Source organism: Brassica rapa, chromosome A09 (assembly GCF_000309985.2).
Source record: "Brassica rapa cultivar Chiifu-401-42 chromosome A09, CAAS_Brap_v3.01, whole genome shotgun sequence".
Lineage (NCBI taxonomy): Eukaryota > Viridiplantae > Streptophyta > Magnoliopsida > Brassicales > Brassicaceae > Brassica > Brassica rapa.
The window spans coordinates 36,551,958-36,574,165 of NC_024803.2; the positions used below are offsets into that span (position 1 = coordinate 36,551,958).

A 22,208-nucleotide genomic window follows, 5' to 3' on the forward strand; every position below is an offset into this window, starting at 1 on the left:
TAAAATTTTATTTTCATTTTTTAATTTAGTTATACATTTTATTCATTAAGGGTATAAACGTTATTAACCACTCTAACTTTTAACGTGAGAACTCGATTCCAAAAATTTACTTCGCAAATAATAGTATAGATATGAGATGACTTTTTTGCTAGATATTTTTTTGTATTTTTCTATCATCGACTTCCGATCTAACTGCTAAAACATCACTGCTAAATAACATTCTGAAATATTTGATAAACAAAAATTTGTGACCAAATATAAATCGGTGTTTAGATTCAGGTTTTGTTACCAACTAGTCGCTAAGTGGATATCTATGATCATAGCATAATATATTACTAGAGATTGATCCGCGCACCCACGCTGATATTTGTTTTCATATATTTATATATTAGTATTTGTTTTTCATAATTAATTTTATATATTTTAGATAAGTCGTAATATAACTAATTGTATTACCGAATCCGGTAATATGATTATTTTTGGTAGAAATATTCAAAATACATTTGTTATTTATATATTTTGAGATTTCTATACATCAGAACCGAACGCAGAAAAACTTAACTCAAAACTCACACAAAAATTTATATATTCATGTCAGGCCAAATTTCAAAACAAAAAAAATAATGATATCCAAAAAGAATAATATGTACCTAAATGGATAGCCAATGTTCATGCCTAACTAATTTTAGAAACTAAAAAAAAAAAAGAATTTCTATGTGTTTGGCTAAAGTAAGTGAAATAGAAAGAGTATTTTATTTAGTAAAATAATTATATGGAGTGGAAAATTAAATGATCGTAATTGTAATACAATTTTATTATTTTGATTTAATTTATATTGTATTCACTAAAACATGTTTTTGAATTATGTTTTTGTTAAGTAATTTTCTACCGATTGAAACTAAAATATAAAAAAAATTTAGTAAAACAAACTAAACAGAACATTTAACCATATGCAAAACCTAATTATTTTACATTTTTATTTTATAATTAACACAAAGTTAATATTGATTAACTAATAAATAAAAATCTGTACTATTATTATTAAGGTAATATAAGTAATGATGTTATGCATTATTGAGATAATATAATTAATTAAATTGTTAAACTAAGTGAAATATGAAAAAAAAATTAATGTAATTATATTCATGAAATTACTAAAAAGACAATGTACTTCATTTTTATACTGATATCCATGTTTTCAAACAGTTATTGTCCATGTTTACAAACAATAACAAAATGTACTTCATTTTTAATAATATAGATGATATAACGATAGCATAATATGTTATTGTGATTATGTTGATGAACCCTAAATTCACATCACGGGGATTCGGGTATCGGTTCGGTTCGGTTCAGGTATTTTGGGTTTCGGGTTGTTCGGGTAGGGCGCTAAAGTATCCATTTACTACTTGACTTATTTTCGGTTCGGATAGTAAAAGTAAAACTAGGAACCGGGAAATGCCCAAAAAATATTCGGTTCTCATTTGGTTCTGGTTCAGGTTCGGATAATTCGGGTAGTTCGAGTAATTCAAATAAAATATCGGTTATTTAGGGTAAAATAACAAATAATTAGGATGATTTATGTAAGAATTTTGGATATTTTGGATTACTTTGGATATTTCGGATAAAACTATCCGGATAGTTTCAGGTACTTTCAGGTAGTTCGGATACTTTATAATAATTTAGTTATCCTCAACTATTTTCAGATACTTTTAATAGATCTTTAAATTAAAAAGTATAAATTTAGTTATATTATATGTATATATAATTAATATTTTTATATATTCGGATATCCGTTCGGTTCTCAGTTTGGTTCCGGTTCGGTTCGATTATTTCAGATATAAAAATATAGAAACTGTTGGGATATTTGAAGATTCTGGTCCGATTCTGATTTCGGGTATTTCGATCCGATTCCAATTCGGTTCTTTAGTTCTGGTTCTTTTGCTGAGGCCTTACTATTTCATAAAGCTAATTACTACTACAACTACAAAGAAGACGGGTGGTTTCATATATTCAGTGGAGTTTTATCGTTTAATTAATATAACTAAATATTTTTTTTGGTAAAATAAATAGAACTAAATATTGGCGCAGAAAAAAACAAATGCATAGGTATTGTCCATTTTTTTATAAATTTTTATTACATCCTTATTATGATTGAGATCTATTTGTCGATATAATTATACGATTGCATTTTGAGTAAAATACACATGGGATAGACAAAATAAAATTTTGAAATAGACTTTCCGACAACCAAACAAACATTTAACGTTAGCAAATAATTATCGTAAGGGCCAAAATATTTGTATAGAACCCTATTCTGAAAAAAAAAACTATATTATATGACAAGTGTTAATTATATATCAATCAAATGATAAATGAAAATCGCAATAATGGTTATGAAAAAAAACTAAATCCGTTGATGTGCTATGTCTACAAACTTGATGATAATGATGAGATAAATATCATTTTTAAAACATCAAGGGAAGTATGTATTGCAAAACAACAACAACAACAACAAAACATACAAATTAGTCTGATAAGAACTTTCTGTAATCTTTCATAAGCTTTAAGATATCAATCATACCGAGAATAATATATAAGTGTATATAACAAGATTATCTGCCGACAATTTGTAGGGTATCCAACTATACAAAAAGTTTAAAGATATATGATTATATCGTTTTAAGAGAAATAAGAAATATAACACATTTCATTTGTAAGAAATCGAAAACCGGAATTGGCTGACCTAATTAAGAGCATGTGGTGATTAGTCTTTATGCCCAACAAAATGTAAGAAAAATAAAAAATCCCAGATTATTTATCTAAAATGATCCAAAAACAGCTTTCTCCGATGAAGGATAGACAGCAAGGTCCACTGATTAAGTGTACTAGATTGTACGTACAAGCAAAATCTAAAGAATAAAGACAAACAGAGTCTATTAGATAACTAAAAGATTTGTGTCTTTTTAAGTTTAGATCGTGACAAGTTTGGGGTGATATCGAGACGATTAGCACAATGATCGACTATATACTCTAAAAACATCTTGAGGATATTAATATATGATCTTTATATATTTCTAGGGCATCTAGTATTCTTTATTTATGATTACAAAGCCGGTTCTTGGAGCTAGGCAACAACAACAATCCACACTAAAACCATCAAAAAGTCTTGACACATATATAAGGTATGTATATAATCAATATATATAGATGAGATAGTGATATGAATCAACCCTTGTCTTGATAGAACCATCACGAGAACGATATGTAACCAAAATTTGCTGACTGAAGCTCTTTGAGATGATCTTGATTGAAAGTGTTCAAGTGTTGTTCCAATTCAGGGTAGATAGAGAATTCTCCCAAGCCCGAGGAGTTTTGGCTGGGGTAACTATTCACCGTCGCATCTCCGTGCTGACCAGTTCCTAAGCTTCCGATTTGGTTGACTAGATGGGTCTGATCATGATGATGATAAATATTTTGATGTTCTTGGTGATGGTCATGATGATAAGAAGTAGTCTTAGTAGTGTCTCCATAAAAGCTATTAGGGTTTTCTGATGATGGTGAATCAGCAAACATCATGCTTTGTGCGACTTGTTGCTTTAGAATCTCAAGCTGTGCTTGTAGATTCACAACCTATATACCCAACAAAAATAAGCAATTACAAACAAAATTCGTTGGCTAAATATTTTTATATTTTGGGTATATATGTTTATGTAGATAGGGAATACCAAGATTAGGGTTTCCATAGAAAGTACCTGCTGCTGGAGAGCAAAGATATGAGAGACACAGCCGTAGATGGGATCTTGAAGCCTAGCTTGAGCTTCGTAAGAGATTGTAATGGCTGCTTCGCAGCGGTCGCTAGTGGGAAGCTGAGAGAGCAATTTAGAAGCATTGCTAGCTCCAAAAACCTTGTGAATGGCCGCAAAGTGTGAAGCTCCTTGTTCATGACAAAAGTATGGAGCAAACACACATCCCTTTGAACATTTCCTCCTGAGGAACTTACAAGCTCCACAAGGAGAGCCAGAGAGAGAACTAGAGCTTGAGCTACTCATGATATGATGGTGTTGTTGAGAATTATTGATAAAAATGGTTGAAATTAACCTTGGGATTAATTGTGTGTTTGTTGCTATTGAATTAGGTTTTTGTTTTCACCTTGAGGCTTGAGTACATAGCTTTAAGGAGAGAAATTTTATAAACAATGCCAAAGGTGAAGAAGAAGGTGGGTTACATATAATAATCCATTTGTTAATTACGTTTTGTCTGCTTAATGGCCTACACTTTCTCATATTTATAATCATTCCTTTTGCATTAGTACAATTTTATTTTTCTTGTTAAATAAATTGACAATCCTTTTGGATTTTTGTATGCATTAAAAATGAGAGATTCATTATTTTTTAAATTAAAAGAAAAGCAGGCTTGATTTATATATCAAAAATGATATGTACCAAAAAGATATTGCATAGTAGAATGGACGTGCACATCTCTACTAAACCAATTTGATTAAACCTAAAGGAAAAAATAGAAAACAAATTAACTACACAATTAGACCTTCTAACCAACAAACCCTTCCAACATTTGAGAAGATATATTTCAAATATTAGTCTATCTGTTGCTGGTGAAGATTCTTTGATTAAGTAAACCTTAGCACTGAAAAAAGGGTTAGTTAGCAAGGAAAATGATCAACGTTATTAGAAGTTATGATAAGGAAAATTTTAATCAGAATCAGTTCTGGAAAAGAATTGTATATATGATGGTTTTTGATTGATAGGTTTGCAAATTGCAATATTCTGTCAAGACATTATTTCTATAGTAAAACCAATATTCTAGCATGATTATTTCAAATCCCTATATATATATATATTAAATTACATAGGTACAAATAAATCATAGTAATACGTACATACTCGCTGGTCTCTTAAAATGTATCATAAATACAGTAAAAAGAGTGTTTTTAAAATTTGCGCTTATAACAAATTAAAAATAACAAACAATATATTAAATTAATACATACTTACATTCAGTTTTGTTTATTTCACAAACTTTAAGCATGATCAAATACAAAAACGAACATTTTTATTGTTTAAGTTAATGAGTGTCTAACGTTATAATTGCATTTAAAATTTTCTCCATGCTCTTGGTAGTATAGTGGTTAGAGCTCCCAATATCAGCTCATACTTCAATTATCCAAGAGGCTACTGTAATGTTGGAAAAATATTTTTCCTAATACCAATAGGCAATAAAGAATATCCATTATTGAATAATATAGTATTGTATGTGTATATACAGATACGTACTCTAATTGTGGACCTGTTCGGCTGTGCCAATCCACAGTATCCACCAACATTCTTACAATAATATATAGGCTATTCCTCAGGTTTATCGATCTAGCTATGATCCTTTAAATTTTCTAGGGATCCATTAACTTAAAAACCTATGCTAGATCGTGTTTATCCACATGCGTTAAACTCTCGTATTTATTAATAATTAATATGGTTGCATAATGTGAGCCAGGATATCTTACTGTATAAAAAATAAGCATACTTTTTTTTTTGGTAAAAAAAAAAAAATAAAAAAATAAGCATACTTAACTGTGTTTTCTGGTTTTTTGTTGCTCTTATCATATTTTTTCTTCCAATTAAACTATTCTGTTCATCTAACTTTACAAAACATGCTCTCATAAATCTGATTGGATTTGTTGTCATTCCGTTAAGAATTTTGAGCTTCGTATAAGATGAATATATTATACTATAAGAGACTGCCAAAAATACATATACTTGTGTTAAAGAAAAATATTTTTCTATATTAGCAAGGACTTAATTCTTTCTTAACATTTTTACGAAAAGGACGACGTTCTGAATTTTTTTTAAATTGAAAAGAAAATGTGCCAACCATGGAGACAATGGACGCAACATATGGGGTATACGATATACTTGAACAAGAGGGTCACGGTTGTCGAGCAATATCGAGAATTTAAATCAACCTTAAAATAATAATTCAAACTATGATAAAAAGGAATAATTTACGATTAAGTTATTAAAGAAAACTCAAAGAGAAATCACAACTGTGGGAATTGTGTTAACATGATAAAATTAAACTAATTGTAGGGTAAATTTCATTAAGAACAGAACAAATATAGAGTGTGATTGGTAATGGTGTGGGGTGTTGTCTAAAACTTACATTTAGTTTTACGACTTTAAATTTACAGTAATCAAGTTTTAATAAAAAAAGTTAAAATCATAGTTTTTGAAATAACCTACAACTTAGAGTTGTATAAATGGTTTATAGAACTAAATATCCATAGTAAGTTTTTAGAAATTAGAATTTTTCATAAAATTATACATCAATAAAATTTAACGCCATATCAAAAATTTTAAAGCTATTGTCGTTACCAATCAAACTCATATTTGGTTTATATATGGTTGCTTATATATTTATATATACGGGTCGTGACTAGTGAGGCCTCTCCGTGTACCGAAAGGACTTCATTTTGTTTTGTTTCTTTCTTCGATCCTTATGCACGTATAACTTTGTTTAAATTTTATATATGTACAACTAAGGAAACAATTAGACAGAACAAAAACCTGATTAAGTCATCTTCCAATTTAATTAAGACACAAGGATAACTTGTCAGCACTATAAGTTTAAGCAGACAACGTTTCATGTTCTCGCGCAACATCTTTCTCGCTTTTGGTCAAACAATAGGAAAAACAATTTGTTTGCTTTCTCCATTTTATAATTATATTTATATCTAAATTTATTTTTATTTTTATGAATTCTACAATCTAATATTACTAGTTACAATTAGGTAAACACGTCGTTTTTACTAATTTTAGTTGTGATCCCTTGAAAACTACCAATTGAACAACGAAACTTATATTGAATATATCATACCAAGTTGAAATTGATCGAGTAGTAATCCTTGGAGATTAATCACTGTTATAAGCGGATCCATATTATATTCAAGTCATCCTATAATTAATATAGAGGATTAATAAGGAAAAAAATAGAATATCTGTTATGAAACCAAAGTAATTTGGTTATTCATATTACATTTTGCGTCTGCCAATGCAAATTTTAAAGTTTTAAGAATACCTTGTTTAGAGTTTGAAGAACTGCAAGACACTACTTGAACGGTCGGTGTATATCTAATTCACAAATAGCGAACTCACTGAACGGTGACTTTGACTGTGAGCAGTTATTAATAACCACCGAATTTAGATGCATGCATAATGCATAGATCAGACAAGGTAGTAGCAGTAATATAATGAATATCTAAACGCCGGTGAATTATATAAATATAACATACTTGTAATCAAAAAAAAAAAAAACATACTTGTAATCTTTGGAAGAAACCAGGGCTCCTCCATACGTACAGTAGTCATATATTATGGTTAAAGTGCCCAAACTTGAGGAAATTTAATGATTTGATTTCATAATGGTGAAATATTGGAATGTTGAAAAAGAACAGGCAACTGAAAGTGTGAAACTGTGAATATCCTGTAAGAGAGTTAAAGAGGTCGAAAGAGAGCTTGCAGTTTCAGGTTACGTATGAATTTATCAGAAATATAAGACCACCATTAACCGGGGTGATTACCCCGGTGCTTAACCTTTTTTTTTGAAAAAAAAAATGGAAAAAGTAAGCAGCAGCGCTTGTTCAGCCGCAGTAAACGTCGGTTGTTCCCACTGTTCGCGGACTCCACAGACACGTGGCAGCCCGCGATTGGTTTATTTTTTTTTAATCAGATAAAAATCAAAAAAAAAATTTGAGCACCCCATTTAGGGTACTAGGGTTAATTATACCCTAAGAAGACCTTTGCCAAAAAGAAATATTAGAAGACCGATCATATTTGATTTTTTGACGAAAGTATCTCTCCTTTCTACAAACACGACCAGTCATATTTAAATTATATAGCATTTAAAAAAAAATGATATCTATACTATTATTTGAAAAATCATTAAACAAATTTAATTTGACTAATTAAACTTTTAATATCTAATAAATAAATTATATAATTCATTATTTAACTGATTACAAACTAATATTATAAAAATATTTCAAAAATAAATGGAATTTTTTTTTGAAAAAAGAAGATAATTCCATGTATTTATTTTGTGTTCATCTACATCTTTATTTCTTATTTATTTATTTTTATAATTAGTATTATATATACACATATCATAATTAGATTTATCATTATACTAAAATGTTATAAATAGTTTTAAACAAAATAACAAAAAATGATTTATATTTGTTTCTAAACATAATATGTCATGGCATATTTTTAAAAATTATTGAATTTATTTTAGCATTAAAATACTAAAACGAAGTACATAAACAATAACAATAAATTTGATTTATATTTGTTTGTTAACATGATTTTCGTGATATTTTCATTTTTATTCTTATCATTCAATTGCAAGAATAACTTGTATTTGATATTTAAGTTGAAAATTTAATATTTTTTGTTTTTATTTTTACTAAATTTTTATTGTTATCATCCTGTTGCAAGAATAACTTTCAAAAAAGAATATTTTCAAAATATTATTTTGCAACAAGTACCTTATATTTATGAAAATTTAAAATTTACTTTATTTACTTTTAATTTTTCAAGATTTTCAAAAAAATATAACTTTTTTTAAATTAAAATTTCCTTAAAAGACTATTATGTAAATAAAAATGTGATTCTATTATTTTTTATAAAAAATGTATTTTCCAAAATGATTTGTCTTAGTTATAATTATTAAAGTTTAAAAGTTAAAAGACCATTTGAAAATAACAAACTATGATTTACAATTAAGAAATATTATTTTATAGGAAAATAGTAATCTCTATTTAAAAGTAGGAAATGTTCTTATCTTATACATTACATATTAATGTTTTGTTTATCAACAAAGTTGGTTTGCTTGAGTGTTTGTTCAGTTATTATAGGAAGTATTTTACAATATAATTATACATATATCAATATTCTTATTTACTTTGACTAATATAATATGCAATGCTGAGTTTGGTTTAACATTCTTGTGCTTTTGATTTATTTTGAGATTTTATAGGTTATGCTAATTCCTAGAATTTGGTTTAATTACATCACTTTATATTACCAATTATATCTTTGTTTTTTTTTGATTAAATCATTGTTTATAAATTAATATAATAAAAATTTGTTCAAGATAAAAACATATTCACAAGATATTAATGTTGTTATCCAAAAATAATATTTTTAAATCAATAAAAATTAAGAAATTAAGAAATTGAAAGATTCATAAAATAGTATAAATTTCATGTTTTATTTAATTTTTTGATTTTTAAACTAATAGTATATTTATTAATAAATATTTATTAAATAATTATGCCGCATGTGCGGGCAAAACTCCTAGTACACTTTAAATTATAACTTTAAGTTCTATCCTAAATAGATAATTTAATACTTTCTTCGTTTCATAAATAATGTCGCTTATACATTTTTCACACATATTATGAAATTGATTGAAATGCATTTATGTTTTCATTAATGTCATCTATTTAACCAATATTATTTTAAATAAATACATTTATTTATCAGTGCATTTTACAATTGATATTGAGCTAAAATTAAGTATAAATTGCATTGAAATTGACATTTTTTTATGTAACAAGAAAAAAATGTTAAAGTTGTTGGATAAGCTTCAAGGTTACTTGAAGAACAAGTTATTCATTAAAGATAAGTAGAATAACTTATATGTTTAGGATAAAGTTAAGAATACTAGATAGACTAGTAATAGGTTAAGATAATGATCCCTGTTACCTATATAAAGAGATCTAATGTAAGATGATCTAATTGTAAGAAAGAAAGCTAAGAAAGAAATAAATAAAACAAAGAACCGTTTTATAAAGTTTTGTGTCTTTGATTCCTTTATTTGGTATCAGAGCTCAGGCTCAGGCTTTGTCTAATCAAACTCCTTATGAAAGTATAAAAGGAAAGAAGCCAAGCATATCTCACATTAGAGTCTTCGGGTGTATGGCATACGCAAATAAAGACTCAGGTCAGCTAAGGAAACCCGATGACAGATCAGAAGCTTATCCAACATTCTCTATTTTAAACTTCAAGTCATTTGCACCGTGGTCTTGTACCTTGATCAGCTCCCTCATCTTTTAGAACTCTGATCCGAGTGGACAACAAATCAGCTATTGCACTTGCCAAGAACTCAGTGTTCCACCGACGCAGCAAACACATTCACAAGCGCTTCCACTTTATTAGAGAGTGTGTCGAACGGGAGCTGATCAACGTGGAGCACATACCATGAACAGAAAAACGCGCAGACATACTAACTAAAGCACTGGCAAGGATCAAGTTTAAAGAGATGAGGGAGCTGATCAAGGTACAAGACCACAGTGCAAATGACTTGAAGCTTAGAAGGAAGAATGTTGGATAAGCTTCAAGGTTACTTGAAGAACAAGTTATTCATTAAAAATAATTAGAATAACTTATATGTTTAGGATAAAGTTAAGAATCCTAGATAGACTAGTAATAAGTTAAGACAAGGATCCCTATTACCTATATAAAGAGATCAAATGTAAGATGATCTAACTGTAAGAAAGAAAGCTAAGAAAGAAATAAATAAAACAAAGAACCGTTTTATAAAGTTTTGTGTCTTTGATTCCTTTAAAAGTGACACTTAATATAAAACAGATTATGTATTAGTTAAATTTAATGTTTTATTTTAATATAAATCTATGCATTCTATAATTTTAGCTATATAATAACTGTTTTCAAGTTAATTCGATCAGATGCTTTAACGTGAGTATCAACTTTGACTTTTTCTTGTTTCTTTTGAATAATGGTTTTAAATTTTTGAATGAAATTTTTCAGTGGAACTCTTTTTTTTCTTCTTTTGCTACATTTTTCCCTTTAGTATGTTTTTGTTATTTTCACGTATCATGTTACCGCCGATTATATTTTCGGTTGTAACCTTTTGAATTCATTAGACTTTTAATTTAATCTAAGTATTTGGTGTTAGAAAAATTATATAATAATTTTCTAATTAAATTTTTCTTTTTCATTTAACTATAATAAAACCAAAAGTAATCAATAATGTTTATAAGTTGATACAGTCTTTAGAAAAGTTTATTTAGTCTCTAGACAGGCATATAATAGTAACCACTACAAACCCTTAAGGTTTATAAAATAGTGTTGCATCAAGAAAGTGAACAAAAAGAAGGTACGTGTCCACGAGAAAGGCCAAACCTATCGGCGCACGGGTGCACTGCTCTTTTTATAAGTTGAATCGTTAATATATTTTTGCGGGTCCTACTTTGACTATTTGTCCACGTCATACGCTTCTCTTTAACAACTCATCGTCCATCTAATTTTCACTTTACAATCATCATCACTACTCCAACTATTTATTCGTTCGTAAAATCATTATCGGTCTTAGTTAAGCCTCAATATATAAAAAGCAAAAAAAAAAACAATTATTTATAGTAATATTATTCAAAGTTATTGAACGATTAAAACTACTAGTGTTTTGAAAAGTTTCTGAACATTAGTTAACATTTTTTGATGATATTCCTAAACAATACAACTGGTTATGGAATAGTCATTGTTCAATTTGACAAATAAAATGGCATATCAGTTACAAAAAAAAAAAATGGCATATTTTGAGGTTCATATTTCACATTAAGATACAGCTAATGATATAAATAAATTATAATTTACTTAACCTTGTTATGTAAATCATACAAATTGAAGAGCGAATCGTTCGTTCTGAGCTTTATATACATATGATAATAATGATATAACTGTGGGTAAGATTCATGTTAGACTACAAATGTGTATATATTTTTGTTTTGAGTATAGAAACAAATATGTTGGAAAATGATGCTGACCCATCTGAACCTGACGAGAGTCAACCCGACAACATATGACCTAATGTGGGTCCATTACACGTGTTTGGAATTTCACTGATTTATACACTATTAAGACTTCAAGATTTAAATTACGACATGCCAGCGAGTTACACACATAAATCCACACCTATTGATTTGTATTAGATTTTTTTCTATTTGGTTCGAATTTTATAAGATAGGTTATAGATACTGTATATTAATATTTGGTACTTAGTATGATCTCTATATATCTTTGCCTGGAGTGCGGTCATTTGATATGTACAATCATAATACGTGCAGGTACCTGCGCGCGCGCGCGCACTCGCACATAAAACTAGCATTTTGTTATATAAACTAAAAACTATCAAACATTTGTATACTTCTTTTCCATGCTCCAACAAACAAAAAACGATGAACTTAACGATATATAATCTTATACATTGTTGCACAAAAAAGTGGTATACATATTAGATTATTTACGTTAGTGTCCTTTCTTCGAAAATAAAAGATACATATTTACGAAGATCATCTCCAATGTATTTCTCTATAATAGAGATAGATTTGTCTCTAATGTATTCTTCTATTTCTTCCTCTAAAAAGGAATATTTTTGATATATTCTTTTCTAATTTTACAAATAATACATTTTATTTATGAAAATTGAAAACCAACCCAATTTAGTTCAACATTCATAAAATTATGATATTATTTACACTGAATATTTTTATAGAAACTTTTATGTAAATAAAAAAGTATGATTATATATTTATATAAACAATACATTTTCTTTAAAAAATATTTATTTTGGTTATAATTGTTAAAGTAAAAAGTTAAATGATCATTTTGTGAATAATGTCTCTATTATAGGGGAATACTATTTATTCATCTAAATATAGAGATGAAAATAGCAATCTCTAATTTAGAGGAAGAAATAGAGTAGGATTGAAGTGATTTTACCTCTAAATGCTATAATAGAGGCAAATATAGAAGTGATTTGGATATGCTCTAGGGCTGTTCAATATGGTAAAACCGAACCGTACCGAACCGAACCGAACCGAAATAGACAATATGGTTTGGTTTTGGTATATACCATATAAACCGAATGGATATAACTTTATAAAAACCGTAGGATTTGGATATGGTTTGGTATATAACCGATTAAACCGAATAAACCGAACAAAACCGATTAAAAGTAGAAACATGTAAATATGTGTCTATTTTATAACGATACATGAAAATCTATTTGTTACATAAGTTAAATTTATGTTAATAACTATTACCATAATTTTATAGTAATAAAAAACCTTAATTTGTAAAACACTTGAACTATAACTAAATAACAATACATCACAATTCAGACATTTTATTTTCTAAGTCTTTTTTTGATCTTTTTGCTTTATTTTAGTCTTCACTAAATTAATATGAAGATTATAAATTTGATGGATAATAATTAATGGAAAATTTTCAATTGAAAAAGCATGACTTTAATGAACACTAAATATGGAAGAGTGGAAAAACTTTTCCTTCATGTTTATATAAATGACGGTGTTGACAATATGACTCTAAAATTCATATAATATGATCTCAAACAAAATAATTATGTTTTTTGGTATAAAACCGAATAAACCGAAAACCGACGGTATATAAACCGAACCGAACCGAAGTAAATATGGATTTAGAATGGTAGTTATATTTTACTAACCGAAATACCAAAAACCGAAAAAAACCGAACCGAAACCGAACCGATATCCGGATTGAACACCCCTAATATGCTCTAATAGCAATAAGCCTAGTTTAAACCAAGAGCATATATATTAATATATAGTCCAATGATTTGTTTGAGTGGGTACAAAAAAATGTGTGGGTAAAAATTAAATATTTTTCAAAATTTCACTACTTACTAAATTTTTTGTGGTTTTTCCTGGCTTTTTTGTAGACATCTTAGATGAAAAAAAATACTTTGTTTTTCATTTTTCCAAAGATTACTATAGGTTTCAATGCATGATTTATTACATTAAAAATGGTTATTTTGAAAAGCTAAGTTAAGAGGTGTATATATTTGTACTTAGACGGAAAAGCAATAATTCAAAGTCTAAACCACAATATAAGGGAATCTTTTACTACAAAAGAAAATAGTGTAGTGACAAACAAAACTGTCTTTTAGTAGATAAACTAGTGATGATCATATTTGTATTTTTGTGTAAAAATAATAAGCGCGATCGAAGATCGATATATACCTCCCAAATTATATATAAGACGCATAACAAATATCCGACCGTAACTGAACCAGACTAGAACCAATCCTAAATACTTTGAGGCCACAGTTAAACGAAAAAAGTTCGATACAAAAAAAAGTTTAGAACATTTATGGTTCAATTTCAACACCCGACTAGATAAACCATACAAAATACTTACACACTGTAATTTGTATGACATATTAATGTGATCATTACGAGTACGTAACAGTCTATCATGCTACTTAAGAGACTACTTTCCCATTGGTCTTTTTGTCTATGTATAGTTGCATGCCTTCAAATTTTACCTTTTAATTTACTTTTTAGTATGCATAGTTGCATACAAATAGACAAAACGAAGTTTCTTTCGTTTTTACCATTAAATTGACCTTGATGGAGATAAACAACAAAGCTAGGGTGATTCAGTTTTCAATCTCTAATATCAATTGGGATTGCAGATTCAGTTTTCAATCTCTAATAACAATTGGGATTGCAAATCTGATTTGTTTCCTAACCACATTTTATTTAGATCGTTTATAATTCACAAAGTTACAAATTAAAATGCGGTGGCAAAACTAATGTTGTGAACCAATGAACTATACTTTTGGATTTGTTGAGTGGGGGAAAAAGAGATAACATAAATAAATATATGTGACTATTTATTAAGCCCGACAATTAAGAGAAATGTGGCTAAAAAGAAAATAACTTTATAATATATATATGTATATATTACAAATACACACTTAATAATGTCTGGCAGAAGAAAACGACTTTATGTAATGTGATGCACACACAAGTTGGAAATTTTCTTATTAAATATAGACTGATATGGGACATAATGCATAACAGTTAGTTAACACAAATGAACATGATTCATATGTTTATATTTCTTCAAAAGAAGAACCAGTATCCAAGCCAAAGTTAGAATTTTCTCTTTTTTATATATTCAGTCTTCTCCTTTACAAAAACTTTAATTAATTATGATTGGATGTGTATGTGGTGTGAGATTAGGTTTGAAAACGCAAAGTAATCTCATGATGTTCTAATAATTCATAATCTAGAAGAGTATGTGTTGCGAGATTATTAAGTTTGAAAACCACAAGGTAATCTAATGAAGTTCTATAATAATCCACAGCCCATAAGTGTTGACTGAAAACAATTATCTCAAAGAAGCAACTTAATTTCCATTGACCTGACCTCAAGGGTGTTCCTAGCTAGAGGATATACGATTCTTCAATCTCAAAAAATGCAACATATGTAAACGTAATTGCCTAGAAATGTTTTCTTGATCAAAATTTTGATGCATCAACAAGACAACTAATGTTAGAAACTGACTTACCAATTTGATTTCATTCTTTAATCTTGCAGGAGATTTATGTACTTTAGTCTTCGTATAATCTCATCTTGTAATTTGTAAATATGGTGGGCTCATTCAGAAGACCAAATCCAGTAACAATAGCTTCATTTTCCCCCAAAAACTTAAATAAACTGAATATAAACTATTCATCAGGAAGCCTGAAGCTTTGGACATCCATCAAACTATTAGTTTCGGATTAAAGTTTCATTTAAATACCAACAAGTACTATGAAATTGATCATGGCTGAAGCCATTCCGTTGGAAGATAGAATAAGCAAAAAGCCTCTAAACTTGAAACTTAGCTTCAAAATCAATGCAGAGCCAAGTTACAGAACAACACTATCCAACATTTAGAGGATGCGCACTCTGTTTTGCTGCCGTTTTGGTCCGAACGAAACTTAATTTGTCAATCAAAGAGACAGAGAACAACATGAGATGAGTTTAATATTAAATCGTTGTAAGTTGGAAGTAAATCATCCTTGTAATTAGATTAGGTCACATATTTGTAAGCTTAACTGTTTGAGTTTCATTCAAACAACATCCTCGAAACCAAGCCTATCACTGTCGGAAACTCCCTCATTCTCCTCTGTCTTCTCACATACTCTACCTGAGAACAAGTTTGATGGAAAAAAATTAAAAAACAATAACCATGAAGGTTTCGTTAATGGGGCATGACTAAACTCGGATGCATAAAGCTTGCAAAGAGAGAGAGTATATTGAAGAAATATGTTTTCATAAAACTATTTTTTTTTAATAATTCATTTTAAATACTAATGACAAATTAAATTTCAATTATCTATTTATTTTTTATTTTAATTATAACAAAAATCTGATGAGAAAAATTTCAAAAACTATTACCAAAAATTCAAATATTTATTTTATATGATAATAACATAGTAACAAAAACAAATTCAAAATTCATGTAATCTTTCAAACTCAAAAATAGTTGTGTAATTTTCGTTGACAAGATATACAGTTTTGAAAATAAATATTCAAACTCAAAATGATAATATTTTAAATTTTAAAAAAATAAAATTATAGATAATAAAGATTTTTTTTTTTTGAAATGCACAACGAGAAAAACAAATTGTTTATGTTGTAAAAATTAAAGCAATACAATATTTTGAAATTTTAATAAAAAAATTACATCATAACATCCAGAAAATATCATATATCTATAAAATTTACTAAAATAATAGGGCTATATTATTTAAACAAAACATTGTTTACTTATAAATTTCAAAAAGTACTAAAATGATATTTATTAAATTATATTTTTTTAACACTACATGTAATATAAATTATCTTAAACATATATATGTTCTATAATATAAATAAATAAATTTTAAAAATGTATAATATACAAAATGTATTAATTAAAGAAAAAAAATATTTTGGAAGAGGTTTTCTATTTAATTTTCAGATTTTTATTTTATTCTACCTAATTCAAAAATATATTTGTAAATAATAAAAATAATAACAAAATAAAAGTATTAAACAAATCATTATATATTAATAATGTCAAATAAAAATATAAACAATAATATTATAGAGCTATAAAATATATAACATTAAAATATAAATTATATATTTAAAACATTTATAATAACATCAATTATATTTATGAAATGAAAAAGTATTCGTAGACGTAGGGTTCAAATCTAATGTTGTTTAAGTTTTGATGAAACTAAGTTCATTTTATTTAAATTTTCATTTCATTTTATTTAACTTTTTTTTGCTCAACTTCATTTCATTTTATTTAAGTTCGTTAAAACCGTCGTTGAGTTTTGATAGAAAATCTTAAGTTTCCGTTAAGATTTGGTCTTCTAACTTAACTTTCTGTATGAGCCCACCGATTTACAAGATGAGATTATACAAAGACGTACAAAAATCTTCTTTTTTTTTTGAAGGAGGGAGATTACGCAATTGAAGGGTTGCGTGTAAGATTGTCCAAATCTTTTATTACAGACAAGAAATCTTTCCTAGGCTATCGTAGGGTTTAGGTGCTTAGGGGTATTTTCGGGTTATTAAAAGTTGGACAGTGTAACGATTATGGGGTGGGTATTTTGTTATTTTAGATTTCTTGTATGTACAGCCTAAATTCTCTATATTCATTTACTACCAATTGATAGTGTTAACAAAAAATAATAGATTTAAATTCTTTTTTGGACAAAAATAATAGATTTAAATCATGTTTGAGAAAAAACCGAAATGCAATAAAGAAAATTTTTTTAGGAAGAGACAAATAATCAAAAGAAATAACTAAATAAGTGAAGTGCAATTAATAGTAAAAAAAATTATAGAAACGTGACAAGACAAGAAGTACAGAATAAAAGAGACGTTTTAAAGTAGTCTTGCAGTGTAAGAGTTTAGTGACAGCGTCTCTGTTTCTAGAACAAACGTTTTCATTTTCCTCTTTTTAAGGTAACTAGTTTGAGTTGTTTCCAGTGTTTGGTTCGAAATTAATAGTTCATCTTGTTTCGCTTCACTGTTGTGTTTTATAAGTCCATAGTGCATTATAGGTTTTGATGTGTTTTCATTGGCTTACTAGATTCTAACCCGCCCTTAAAAGGGCGGGTATATTTTTTGTTTTATATTTTTTTAGAAATTTAATTTTTATATTTATATTTTATTAATATTTGTGTTTTTCTTTGTATAATATATTTATTATATGATTAATAAGACATTTTAATAATTTTACCACGTTTATGTCAATAGATCTTGATGTTGTTTTAATATAATAGATTAAAATAAAATATTTAAATTATAACCCATTTTGTATTAAAATCATTTTTATACTTTAAAACTTTTTGATACAATTTGTTAAATTTACTTATATAATTTGATTTTGTTATTTAAATTACAATTGATATTTATAAATATATAATATGAATAGTGAATTTAATATGATTATTCAGTTGTAGTTGTTTCAAAGTTGAGTAAAATGCAAAAGTTGATTCTAATATTAAAAGGTTGTGGACAGTTTTTTAGTACATTAGGAAGAAATGGATTCCTATTAATTTGGAATTATAGAAGTGGTTATAAAATAAGTATAAGATAGTTATTGTGGGACTAAATTTCAATCAATTGGTCATGATCCTGATTCAATAGTATTGATATTTTAGCAAGAAAAAAAAGAAGTTTCATCTTCTTCGACATTTTAGGGTTTCCTGCAACATAACAATGGCCTCCGCAATCACACACAAATGATTATTTCGTCTTTTTCCTTGTTGTTTTATCTTAAAAGTATAAATTTGCCATAAAAGATCTGATTTAAACACATTAGGACCCAAAAAGAGAGAATTTCTTAAATCTACGATATGTTCGCCGTATAAGTTGAACTGTTTACACACTTCTATTTGCAAGTTGGATCGAGATTCCAAGAGTAGAAAATTGTTTATGTATCTGGGTTAAATCTTGAGAAATTGAGTATACATCAAAAATCAAAAATAATAATCGAACTGATTTTCTTGGAGAATGATCGATAACTTCTTTTGTTGTTAACAAAGAGAACGTGGTTAGTGATTTAATTAACATATATACAGTTATAAAATAATTAATTAGATACATTTATATAAAAATAATAGTAAGTAGTTCCTTAAATAAAATAAATAAATAGTTGGACTCAACTATTATCAATAGGACATGTTCCTGTTTTAATAGTATTGATGTTTGGTAAGTGACATTTCTTCAAAGGGGTTCAGTAGTTAGTTACCTTTCAAGTTTTGGCCAGTGTGATTGAGACTCTGGAGTCTGTCTGGAATGGTGAGTGAAGCTGATAACAAGTTCACTTGGGTGATTAAAGATTTCTCCTCTCTACAATCTCGGAGGATCTACTCTGATGAATTTTTGATTGGTGGCCTCAAATGGTACGAGAGAAAAAACTTGCTTTCTAGTGTTATTTTCTGTCCATGTAAGATTTTTTTAGGTGCTAAATCGTTTTTTTTTACTGTAGGTGTCTTATTGCTTATCCAAAGGGATCGAAAGTTGATTGCTTGTCTCTGTATCTTGGAGTAGCCGATCATGAATCATTGCCACTTGAATGGAGAAGGAACACAAAATTTTCACTCAAAGTAGTAAATCAATTTTCAGACAAGTCCTCCATACTGCGAGGTACGCTTTTATTAGGTTATGGTCTGAGCAAAACGTATTCCATAAATTTCTAATGTTTTGTGAAATGCTTGTTTTGTCTTAAGATGACTTGTATGTTTCTTGATTTTACAGAAGCCACTGAGTGGTTTGATCAGAAGACTCCCTCTTTTGGTTTTACTAAAATTCTTCCACTTGCTAAACTTAATGCCAATGATGGTGGATTTCTTGTGAATGATGAGCTCAAGATTGTTGCGGAGATAAATATTCTTCAAGTTATCGGTGAATCTAATGATGAATCAGAGGGATCTCAAGAGGTAGCAGTCCAACCTATGAAAAAAACAAAGATGACCGAGTATGGTACGGGATCTAGTGACTTGCACAAGGAAACTTCAGTGGGAAACGAAACCGTTGATGTCAATGGGTTTCAAGTCTCTACATTACAGGTAAGATGATTAAGACAAATACACACGAGTGCTTGTGTTGATAAAAATAACCTCCAAGTATCAGAAAATCATATATTACATGTTTTTTAATATCTCCAGAACTTATATTACATGTTTTTTTTATATGTTTTTCACTCGCAGGTGGCATATGTGAGGTGTATATTTGAAAAACACCCAGACTTGGCATCAAAAGTTCGTTCAAATAGTCAGCTTCTGAAGTCGACATACATGAATGTTCTCCTCGGACTAATTGAAACACTCTGCCAGTTGCCTGAGAAGCTCTCTGATGATGATTTGGATGAAGCATCGGCTGCCGTTTCATACTTAACCCAGGTTGGCTTTAAAGTGGATTGGTTGGAGGAGAAGCTGGAGGAAGTAAGGGAAAAGAAGACGAAAGTGTACACTGGCAAGGCTCAGCTGCAACACATGGAGGAAGAGTTTAAGGTACTCAACAAGAAATGTTTGGAACTTAAAGATCTTGTAGAGAAGCAGAATGCAGATGTGACGGCCGCCAATGTTGCTCTCTCGTTCGATGATGTTGTTTGATAGTTTTCTACTCTTTGAACGCTTTTAACATAAAAGAATCGTACGTCCGTGAGTTTTGTAGTATTTTGGATGAATGTTATTAATGCGGTTTCAGGGTGTCTTTCCAAAATTCTTTTTATACACTCTTACCTGTGTATAAGTTTGATGTAAGAACTACTAACCAAGAGTGATGATGGTTGAATGAAGTATATGTTATTACCTCTGAATAGAAAACTCGAAAGCCATTGACCTCAACGGTTCCATCACCCTTCCTCATTGATAAGATTAAGGCTTGGTAAAAAATCTGAATCCGAAGTACCGAATTCGATCCGAAAAAGTAGTATGAATCCGAACCAAAATTGATTAAATATCCGAATGGGTTCAAAATTTTGGTATCTAGAAAACCGAAACCAAACCTGACCCGAACCGAAATATTTCAGGTACCCGAATGTATCCGAATTAAATTTATATACCTAAATATATTAGTTATTTTTAAATGTAATATATAAAAATATATAAAAAATATAAAAAAATATCTGAAATATATAAGATATTTTTTATTTTTCCAAAATACTTGAAAATATATACAAATAGTCAAAATTAAGGTGTGAAATAGCTAAACAATACTCAAAAAAGCCAAAAATATTTGAAATATCTATTGATTATCTATCCAATTAATGTTCAAGCCACACCAATTTATGTTAAATTTAAGTATTTTAGCATTTGTTATTCAAAGTTATATGCAATATATAATTTTGTTTTTAAATTTTGAGAAATTTGAAGTATATATTGAATTTAAATTTATAAATACCCGAATGGAACAAAAATCTTTAACCCTGAAAATCCAAATTTGAATAGACCCAAACCGAACCTGAATGGGTACCCAAACGCCGACTCCTAAAAAAGATCTTTGTTTATGTAACTGAAATACTACCTCTATTTCGAAAAATGTCTCTGTTTTGGAAAGATACATTTTGGAAAAAAATCGTTTCAATACATTATTTAATAGTAAATTGTAAACTTAAAAAAGTTCTGTTTATTAAAATTCTATCGGTAGTTTAATTACAATAAATAATACACTAAATAATCAAAAATTGATATTTTTTTAATATTGTGAAAATCCATTATATATTAAAAGAGAAATATTGTAATAAATGCATTCACATTATATTAGACACCTCGTAGCCTCACAATGATTTGATAATAAGTATGCTAACACGTTCACACTATATCCATAAATGTGTTCACACTATGTACTTCGCGGTTTTTTTAATATAAAACTCACATACATAATTTCAATAAAACTCTGGATTTTTTTGTTCGAATAAAAATAGATAACGAATCAAAAGCCAAACTATATATATATTTATTTTTATTGTTTACGGATAAAGTTGAGCAAAACTTTCATAAATTTTGATTCGATTCGTTATCCGTTTTGATTTGAACCAAAAAATCTAGATATCCATAACTCTACGAAACAAATCAAATACTAAAATATAATATCCAAAAAAGAAGCAAATCACAAATATCAATATTTTTAGGAACAAATATCTAATTTGATTTGTTATATGCATATATGTACATATATATACAGAATTATGTATATATGTTATATATATTATACTTTATATCAGTGTTGCAATATTTTTTATGAATTAAATTTATTATATTAGGTACTAGAATTTAAAAAGTTAAAT

At 28.1% G+C, this 22,208-nt stretch overlaps 2 protein-coding genes across 5 annotated transcripts; one reads left to right on the plus strand and one right to left on the minus strand.

Annotated features, from left to right (window-relative positions):
* Positions 1-45: 45 nt before the first annotated feature.
* Positions 46-13,010, minus strand: LOC103841713 (LOB domain-containing protein 29). Of its 4 annotated transcripts, XM_033280155.1 has the most exons (4): positions 7,334-13,010; positions 7,093-7,185; positions 3,756-6,969; positions 46-3,633 (listed from the first exon to the last, which is right to left on the minus strand). In XM_033280155.1, exons 3-4 carry the CDS (start codon positions 4,050-4,052, stop codon positions 3,253-3,255), a joined length of 678 nt encoding a protein of 225 aa, XP_033136046.1. In that variant the 5' UTR covers positions 4,053-6,969; positions 7,093-7,185; positions 7,334-13,010; the 3' UTR covers positions 46-3,252. The 4 variants fall into 4 exon arrangements, with proteins under 4 accessions (XP_033136046.1, XP_033136045.1, XP_033136044.1 ...); XM_033280154.1 differs by having other exon boundaries at positions 3,756-7,185; XM_033280153.1 differs by having other exon boundaries at positions 7,093-13,010.
* A 3,876-nt stretch (positions 13,011-16,886) lies between these two features.
* On the plus strand, positions 16,887-21,953 carry LOC103841714 (MATH domain and coiled-coil domain-containing protein At3g58370). The gene is made up of 5 exons (XM_033280123.1): positions 16,887-17,997; positions 19,120-19,320; positions 19,407-19,564; positions 19,676-19,986; positions 20,128-21,953. Exons 2-5 carry the CDS (start codon positions 19,214-19,216, stop codon positions 20,530-20,532), a joined length of 981 nt encoding a protein of 326 aa, XP_033136014.1. The 5' UTR covers positions 16,887-17,997; positions 19,120-19,213; the 3' UTR covers positions 20,533-21,953.
* The last annotated feature ends 255 nt before the right edge of the window (positions 21,954-22,208 follow it).

What these genes read in the sequence shown, in the direction of transcription:
- LOC103841713 (XM_033280155.1), bottom strand. Translation starts at nt 4,052, where the DNA reads ATGAGTAGCTCAAGCTCTAGTTCTCTCTCTGGCTCTCCTTGTGGAGCT. An exon ending in TCTTTGCTCTCCAGCAGCAG is followed by an intron (nt 3,634 to 3,755) that starts GTACTTTCTATG and finishes TTGGGTATATAG; the next exon opens with GTTGTGAATCTACAAGCACA.
- LOC103841714 (XM_033280123.1), top strand. Translation starts at nt 19,214, where the DNA reads ATGGTGAGTGAAGCTGATAACAAGTTCACTTGGGTGATTAAAGATTTC. An exon ending in TTGATTGGTGGCCTCAAATG is followed by an intron (nt 19,321 to 19,406) that starts GTACGAGAGAAA and finishes TTTTTACTGTAG; the next exon opens with GTGTCTTATTGCTTATCCAA. An exon ending in TTCAAGTCTCTACATTACAG is followed by an intron (nt 19,987 to 20,127) that starts GTAAGATGATTA and finishes TTTCACTCGCAG; the next exon opens with GTGGCATATGTGAGGTGTAT.